This window comes from Cibotium barometz, chromosome 21 (assembly GCF_041138505.1).
Source record: "Cibotium barometz isolate CiBa-2024 chromosome 21, ASM4113850v1, whole genome shotgun sequence".
Taxonomy (NCBI): domain Eukaryota; kingdom Viridiplantae; phylum Streptophyta; class Polypodiopsida; order Cyatheales; family Cibotiaceae; genus Cibotium; species Cibotium barometz.
In genome coordinates, this window is record NC_141066.1 from 24,540,630 (window position 1) to 24,549,643 (window position 9,014).

At 40.4% G+C, this 9,014-nt stretch overlaps 1 protein-coding gene across 1 annotated transcript; it reads right to left on the reverse strand.

Moving 5' to 3' along the window:
- Nucleotides 1-595: 595 nt before the first annotated feature.
- Nucleotides 596-2,928, reverse strand: LOC147626990 (heterogeneous nuclear ribonucleoprotein 1-like). The gene is made up of 2 exons (XM_086815571.1): nucleotides 2,441-2,928; nucleotides 596-2,045 (listed from the first exon to the last, which is right to left on the reverse strand). The coding sequence occupies exons 1-2, from the start codon at nucleotides 2,660-2,662 to the stop codon at nucleotides 810-812; spliced, it is 1,458 nt and encodes a 485-aa protein (XP_086671697.1). The 5' UTR covers nucleotides 2,663-2,928; the 3' UTR covers nucleotides 596-809.
- Nucleotides 2,929-9,014: the final 6,086 nt, after the last annotated feature.

The window sequence follows — 9,014 nt, forward strand, 5'->3', positions numbered from 1 at the left end:
GTAAACTGCATCAGGGATGAATTTCATAAGCTCTAAAATCGAACTTAGCAAATGTAGAGTGTCCCGTGTATTAAGGACATTCTCATGTATCAAAGAACACTATTCTGCGATGTTAAGCTACCGATAAAACAGTTCTCTGTTAGACCAGTGTTTAGACTAGAGTAGAATATGATGTCAACCTGGGAACCCCATCCAAAATTTCCACATCTCAACCATGGAAGCGCGCACTCCAAAGTTCAGCAGACCATCAGAGAGCTGAGCTTCAGTCCTCTCACAACTCAGCGGCAACCCCTGTGACATAGGGCACATTCAGGAAGAAAAGGTATAAGAAAAGGAAAGCTTTTTCTATGCCCTAGAGAGCCTGTGCTCAATCCTGGAAGGCTAATATATAAGAGAAAGCTGCTCCTTAGGTTATTCTAAGGTTAAATTTCCAGCCTGCAACTACCTCTATAAGTTGTCAATCATAGTAACAGATAATATTGCACAGCCCACAACAGCAACCAGAAGGTCATTTCAATGCGCCACATAGAAACCAAAATTCTATGCTTCACAAACTTGACTTTCCACACGACTTTGTATGGGCAAAACACAGATCAGATAAAATTCCTAATAAACATCAATAATACTAGAAAATACCCAGTTTTAAAAGAAACAAACAACCTAGTACAATTACTATAACAAAAGAGCTTGCATACTCCTCCCAATTGATCACTTCCCTTAAAAACACGTAGGCAAACGAGGGCTTAAAAAGCTTGTAGAGAGCATAAATCCAGAAAATGCATACGTTACACACCGCCAAGATCATGAAATCAGGCAGTACGTTCACCAGTAGCAGGATATGGCCTAAAGCGAGTATCAGGACCACGTTGTGTCTGCCTTCCTGCCACACCATACCCTGCAACATCTGTAGAAGGGCCAGCACCCATCCCACCAGAAGGATTCATCCCACCAACATATCCAGCACCAGCTCCTGCTCCAGAGGCTGCAGCAGGGGAATTGTGAGATTCACCAGACTTCCAAGTGGTGTCTCCATATTGTGCCCCAGTAGCATATGGATCACCATAACCACCAGGTCCAGCTGCCATGCTGCGGTTAGGATAGCCCCCCGCATTGGAATTGTGGGTGGCATCATTTGTCCCATACCCATATCCAGCACTGTTATATCCCGCATTGCCACCATTTGCCTGAGGAGCGGCACCACCTGTATTCCATCCGGGAGCACCATATCCACTCATCCCTGCAGCTCCACCAGCTCCATAAGCAGCTGGACTCCCACCACCTGCAAATGCTGTACCAGAATTTCCCCAAGGGCTCCTCGCACCAACAGGTGGGGCACTGACATACCCTCCAGATGGACCCACTGGAGCACCGTAACCTGCTGCACCTCCATATCCTGTTGCAGGGGCAGCACTACCATAACCAGCTCCATATGCTCCTGCAGGAGGGTATCCAGCTCCACCACCATAAGCAGCAGTTCCATACGCTCCATTCATAGGCACACCGTAACCTGGAGTTGCTCCATATCCAGGTGTTCCATAAGCAGCCGGTCCATAAGATGGATATCCACCTCTCCCACCTGGGGGTGGGGCATAGCGGGGACCACCATATGCATTTCCAGAACTTGGGTTGCTTCCCTGTCCATAACCAGTGTTGTAAGATGCACCCCGCCCAGATCCAAACCCAGCCCCACCTGTACGGCCTGCTGATAGCTCCCTTGGAACTGCCTTTTTCACTTCCACCAACTTGTCATGTATCTCATGGAAAGTCTTCTGCTGTATTACTTTCTCTACCGCATCTTCAGAATCAAAGGTGATGAATCCAAACCCCCTTGGCCGTTGAGTGTTGGGGTCATACATTACAACCACATCTGTGATGTTGCCAAACTGAGAAAAATAATTCCTAAAATCTTCTTCTGTTACAGAGGATGCTAATCCGCCAACAAATATTTTCTTAGTCCTATTTAGACTTCCTGAGACTGGAACCGCATTGTTGCTTCTAGGTAAGTTCTGCTGCTCATCTCTGGGTACAGCTTTCTTGACTTCCACCTAAATAGATTAAGACAAAGGCTAAACTAGTTACAAATTCCTAAGCCTAGTTCATGAAACCTTACCCTGAAACCAAATTTTCAACCTCTGAACCTAAATCAGATACAGTAGCTCTGATTCACTAACCGTTAGCCCTAACTCAGCAAGGAAGAACAAGACATACCACCTAATTTACATATCCTCACCCTAATTCAGCATACAAGAACAGGAGCCTAACCGAACTTCGGCATACCAGAACAGTAGTTGTTAAACGAAAGCATAATATCTAATCCTAATTCACAAACCCTGACCCTGAATCACCAAGAGAGAAGCATAGAAAGGAAGGTGAAGACGAAGACATAGCAAGAAACCCTGATTCATCAACCGTAACCCTAACTCAACAGAAGAAGACATACCATTCGGCCGTCGATGGTGTGCTTCTCTAGTAGAACTCTATCGGCAACAGCTGGATCTGCAAAAGCAACAAATCCAAAGCCTCGAGCACGGCCAGTTGCTCTGTCCTTCATGATGACAGTCTCCACGACGCTGCCAAAGCCATTGAAGTAGTCCTTGAGTCTCTCCTCGGTAGTTTCCCATGAAATACCTCCTACAAATATCTTCCCCTGGTCTGAATCCATGGGCGCTCGGGAAGCTCAACAAGAAGAAGGAAACCCTGAATTCGAAACAGAGTATGCCCTTTTTGAGAAAACAGGGTCCTAAACCCTACAGGGCGGGGGAGGAAAGGGTATGGACTCGTGCAGGTGCGTTAGGGTTTAAAAGAAAAGGTAATGGAGTTTGGTCGCTCGTCATCTTTCACACGAGAGCCGGCGGACGGTACACTCTAAAACAGATGAACTAGGGGTTGCAACCTTCGTACCTCCTCACGTTTTTTTTTTAATTACTATGCATAAGATTATCCCAAGTTAGGGCTTTTGAATTTCCTAACTAAGGCATGGATTCAATTCCCTCTCACTACATTCGTGAGATGTACAAAATGTAGGGGCCAGGACAACGATCTAAAAAAAAAAAAGCATAAGATGTAATTAGGTTCATTGCATTGTGTCTAATTCAGGTGTCTAATTCGACATAGTTTAGGTTCATTGCTTTGTGTTTAATTGAGGTGTCTAATTCAACATTACTTTTCGCCGGTTGTCAGCTCAAACAAGTGAAAGTGAGAGGCTTCCTCTCAAAGAATAAAGAAAAGAAGTGAATTGGGCTAGTCCCCTTCCCTTCTCAATATGTATATGCAATGTCTTTCTATAGATGTATGGAGGTCCAATGCTCCGCGTAACTAAATGTAAAGTCAATGGTTTCTAAATGCAAAGTTAATGCTTTTCTAGTTAAGAATGAAAAATTTGGATAACTTTTCTATCAACTTGCTCTACACCCTTAAGAAGTTTAAGACGAAGGTAATCTTATCTATGGGATTTGATAAGACATTATCAGCAATGCCAAATCCACAAGGTCCAACACAAAAAATACATGAATCCCCCTCTTGTTTTGGCATAGAGGAGAAGGGATATAGACACTTCATGTTCCATCATCTAGCATCATTAATCATTTTGTTATGACATTGATTAGGATGTTTTTATGAACTGCAAAGCCTTGGTGAGTCTGAGGAATCAATCTTTGATTCATAACCTCAAGAATCAGTGTGTCTTGGAAAAGCTAAGAAGAGGTGGAGAAATTCATCACAAGGATCGAGAATCTTTGTGATCAAATAGAGTAGTTTGGATTAAGATTTTTTACAAAGATCTTACATGTAGGTGCATAAATATCCTCCTCAAAAATATGAGTCATGTTACTTCGCTTAATACACAAGTTAGAAACCCTCCCTCATTGCTATGCTTTTGGAGGAGGAGATACGCCAAAAAGGCAAGAGATGGTGGAGATTATACCTTCTCTCTCCTAACACAAGGAAAGGAAAGGATAAAGACTATAGTAAATCCTCTTAACAAAGGAGAAGAAGAAGAAGAAGAAGAAGAAGAAGAAGGTGAATTGTTTATGCTACCACAAGCCTTGTCAAGAAGAAGGTGAATTGTTTATGCTACCGCAAGCCTTGTCATATTCACAAAGACCACAAAAAAGGGGCAAGCACTTGAGAGAAATTGTGTATTAAAGCCATCTAAGAAGGAGTCTGGCAAAAAAGGGCAAGCAATTGAGAAAAAATGTACATTGAAGCCTTGTCCTACAAAAAAGGCAAGCAATTGAGAAAAATTGTACATTGAAGCCGTCTAAGAAGGAATCTTGCAAAATAGTGCTAGCAACAGTGCTGCCCAAGTGGAATTGGAGCTATTTATGGTGATTGAAGAAGTTTGTGTAAAAGCAGTCCATAGAATACGATGCTTCTCGGATCACTATAACAATGGAGCATCTTGACGCATGACTAGTCGTAAGGATTGGAATACATCTCTACGATCAAGAGATGACCTGTAAGGTCCCAAATCACCAATAACCATTTTTCTCTAAAATAAGCATTTTAATAATAATGTATGTCCCAAATCACCAATTACTAATTTTCTCTTTTTTAAAAACCATGGAATAATTAAATATATATACAAGGCCAATTTTAACTAGAAGTGAGTGGACTAAAAGAATTTCATGTGTGGACAGATAGCTGTGTGAATTAGAGCTTCAATGCAAGATTTATGGACAATGCATAATGTTAGTATGGAGAAACTCTCCATCAAAGGAGATAAGCTTTGAGTTTAGTAGATAGGGCTAATGAGTGATTAGATGGTCGCACCTAATTAACTAAAGCACATTAAAAAATGGAAGGTGAAGGAACTAATGTCTTGATAAGTGATTGAAGGAGTTACTAGGTGGTCTCACCTAATTAACTCAAGAGCGCATAAAAATGGAAGGTGTAGGAACTAATGTCTTGCTAAGTGTTTGAAGGTTGTTAGAAAAGGGGCGGAGTTGGGATCTATTTAATGGAGCAAGTTGAGACCTATGTAATGGAGCAAGTAGTGATTAAAACAGTACTATTTTTTAATATTTTGAGGGAGATGCTATCAAATTTTTTAATATTTTGAGGGAGATGCTATCAAATTTTTAAGTGAATTTATCTACAAAATCCTAGGGATAATTACTAGCTTATTTGCCCATCAATTATCTCTCTTAGCAAGGCTACCAAGAGCCCAAGGTTATCAACTAAGGCAAGCAAGTGGAGACACTCCCCTACATGTAAAAGGAGCATAAAGGTGCGTGTAGTCACTTGCAAGACTTGCTAGGAGACTCGTATCTTCCTCTCTCCTCCTATATGGTTTGGAGAGAAAAGGTCCCATTTTGGCCCTTATACCATGGGTCCCATTCGATTGATTTAGTATATGGGAGATTCCTTTACTTCTCTAAGGTTGCCACATTTCATTTTTTTCATGGGCTTTAGATAAGTTCTATGCAGCTTAACCAAAATATCACTTGTTGCTGCCATTAGCAACAAGTGAGTAGGTGGTTGGGGATGCACCTCTTATCTCTTTATGGTCAGTGATCGTTTCGAACCCATGACTTTTTCAGGGGCTTTAGATAAGCTCTACGCAGCTTAACCGAGATAGCAGGTGTAGCCAACCACTTCATGCTCACTTGTGTTGCCAAATGGCAGGCACATTTCATTTTTTCGTTAACGAATACCTTACACAACAAGACTATGTGAAATTTCCTAGTGCAAGTCCATCTCATTAACATTTTTTTTGGAGCATTTTATTTGAGGTTAGGAGGCTGAGGAGGAGGCAATCTAAACACTTTGGGACATTTTGAGGGTAGGAGACTAAGGTACTCAAAACATTTTGGAGGATTGAGAAAGTATGTTTAATAACCAAGTAAACTGTTGTTTTGTCTTTAAAAAAAAACACAGTCTAAACCACACTTAGTTTTAATCTTATTTTTTAACTCGGGGATGGCTAGAGAGCAAGCATGATTGAGCAAGCAAATATCAATCCTTTTATTATGTTTCGGGCTTGAGAGCATGATTGAGCAAGCATATTTGGGTTTTATTTCTTTGGGCTCAAGAGCATGATGGAGCGAGCATATTTGAGTTTTATTTCTATGGTTGTGGTGAAGTGTGACCTGCCTCACATTGGAAGTGATCAAATCCTATGGAAGGGAAGGGGAGGTGAAGGGGGATACATGGCTATAAAGGGGGAGGAAGAGAGGGACATATGGGAGACATATGCCTACATAACTACAAGGTGTAAGGAAAATAGAATGCTAATAAATCCTATGCGAAGGCGGGAAGAGGTGATAGAGTGGTGGATGCAAGGGGGAAGGGGAGGGCATACATGGTTGTGAGGTGTAAGGAAGGAACAAGTGGCTAGAAGGAGTGATAGGGGGGGTACATGGATACAATGGTGAAGTGGAGGGGACACATCACTGCTGCAAGTTGTAAGGCAAATAGAAAAATAGGAAAATATGTAGGTGACATGTATTTTTTACACACAAGTGAAGTTATAAAATATAATTCATAGAAATGAAAAGCATAAGAATATACTAGAATTCAAGATAAAATTGAATTTATTACAAATCATGTACCATTCTCTGATGTGAAAAATATATGACATAGCACACAATTGAATGAAATTATAAAACGTAATGATGTTGATAAAACCTTTAAAAAGCAGCAATGATTAAGGTTGTCAAATTACTAAATCTACTTAAATCATAGCAAATGTGTACAATAGTAGTGAAGCTAAGATAATGTCCATAATGTATGTTCCTAAATCATCCATGACCGTCACTTCCATGCATAAACTCATGGGCTCTTACAATTCTTCCTTTAATAGGCTAGATTTGCTTTTTGAATAAACACAAGTATTTACTCACCCTCCACAAGTAGAAAAGCTACAAAATTATAAGCACCATTAGCCTTCTAGGTACATCTCTAGATGGGGAGGCCATGCTATGGGTGAAAGCCTGGTCCATGGGATAATACACCGCCTAGATTTTCCTTGAAAGGTGCAAGAAAAAACCTCACCAGCCAAGCCGCCCCAATAACAACCTTGCCACCAGTAAACAAGCCGCCCCAAAAACAACCTCTTCACATAATGAACCCGAAATTCCTCTTCAAAGAAGGTGGAGAACTTTAGCCAATAGCCTCACAAGTTAACTTTTTAATTCTTTCACGCCTCTCTACCAATGGTCTTGCCTTCATCAAAATAGCTACATCAAGAGTTTGATTGACTTAGCTTCATGCTTGTGATTGCCAAAAAATAAAGTGAGAAAAAAAGGTAAAAAAGGAAAAAGCAAAAGGCAAAAATTTAATCACTCACAATCAACAATGAGGCTAGTGCGAATTTTAGGGTAGTTTTGCAATTAGTTGCTAAGAGATGAAGGAATAAAGATTTCCGTCAAGGTGTGAAATTTATGAATAGACTTAGCACATTTGGTGATCCTTGGCATTTGGATGCAGTAAAAGAGATCCCCAAAAATGTGGTGCAAAGATTATGGAAGCAGGACGTTCGAGTTACATTATATTTTGCAACACAAGTCTTATCTATGGTAGCCTATCCTTGGGGAGTTGTGAAAGAAATTAGTATACATTTGATTTTATTCATACAAAGTGATGCACACTAGATTGAAAGCCTTGCATGGTAGACACTTGGTCTATGTTCTTTATAATATGAGAATGACATGCATGCCTCATATAATCTCATCTTGAGCTGCCACCATAATGTTACCTCCTAGATTGACACATGACGTAGTAGACATAACTGAAGGCAAAGGTAATGAAGGTGAAGATGAGTGGGAAGTACTTGTTGAAAAATCAAGTGGTGAAGGGTACATGTGGAATGATGGGGAGTGTTCACCAAAGAGAAAGAAAAAGGAAATGTTTGTGTAAAGGCCTAAAGGGTCTCAGGCAAAAGGCTATTTTTGAGATAAATATAAGAAGAAGAAGTAAGAAGGGCAGATGCCAAGGTTAAAAGTAGATTCCCAACAATGATGTAAGCAATGAAGTAGTCAAAGTGTCCCTTGAGGTTGTGAGGAGGTCAAGTGACCTTTGAGAGATAGAAATGGTGGAGCTGATTGTGGATCTAGATGCTTCCATGAGAAGCTATATAATGATGTACTCCTATGCTCATTAAATGCTATATTTGATTGTTTTTTAGTAAGGCTATATTTGAGCATGATTAATGCATAAGAGAGTGTGAATGGTAAAAATAGTTATATTTGTGCGAATCATAACTCATGAGATCAATATTACACAATAGCATGCAGGACAACATATTAGCAGAATCCAAAACAAAAGTGAAGTTTGTATCTTTGTTGAAGGTTTCTTTAGCTTAAAGTAAGGTAGTAGTGAAGAACTCCAATGGTAAGAAGGAAAAGCACCACCGGCTTCATGGTGTAGTGGTGGGAGGAGCAAGTAGAGAAATGTGTGGCCATTAAAGACACAACTTGCACTAGTTCAGCTTCAACAGGAAGGGTGAGAATCTCAATGGTGCTACTGTGGTGGCGATAGTCCAAAGAATCAAATGGATAAGTTTTTTTTGGAGAAAACCCTAAGGGTTTGTAAGAATTGGTGTAAACAATCTAACAAATGCTCGTTCACATGTTGAGTTCTTTGAAATTACTTTCAAGGCCTTCAGTTTACCACATCGGACATCATTATGAAATGGGCACCGCTAATAATGTCTTCTTTGACATTGGCATTCACTTCGGGCTTCATTGGATTTTCCATCAACTTTTTTGCATAAACATTGTAGCCTTTGTAAGTAGTTTATGATGAGCCAAGGTGTGTGAACTAGTATTTGCCTGAGAGGTGTGAAGAGCTGGATTAGGATCTTGAACTTACCACACGCTATAAAATAAAAGGGCATGTCTCCCACCTTCTTTTGTTATAACCTTAACTCCTACTATCATGGTGTAAAATCTCAATTCAAGTCAACGTTATAGCCTAAAGAAGGCAAGGTGAGATGGAACACTCTAGAAAATGACAAAGCGTATGATAGAGATTCATTACCACTTGTGTTGGAAAATAAGAAATGGAGGGTACAT

Excerpts from the sequence above, each read along its gene's own strand:
- LOC147626990 (XM_086815571.1), bottom strand. The coding sequence starts at position 2,662 with ATGGATTCAGACCAGGGGAAGATATTTGTAGGAGGTATTTCATGGGAA. Across the intron at positions 2,046-2,440 it reads ACACCATCGACGGCCGAATG|GTGGAAGTCAAGAAAGCTGT; the intron begins GTATGTCTTCTT and ends TAATCTATTTAG.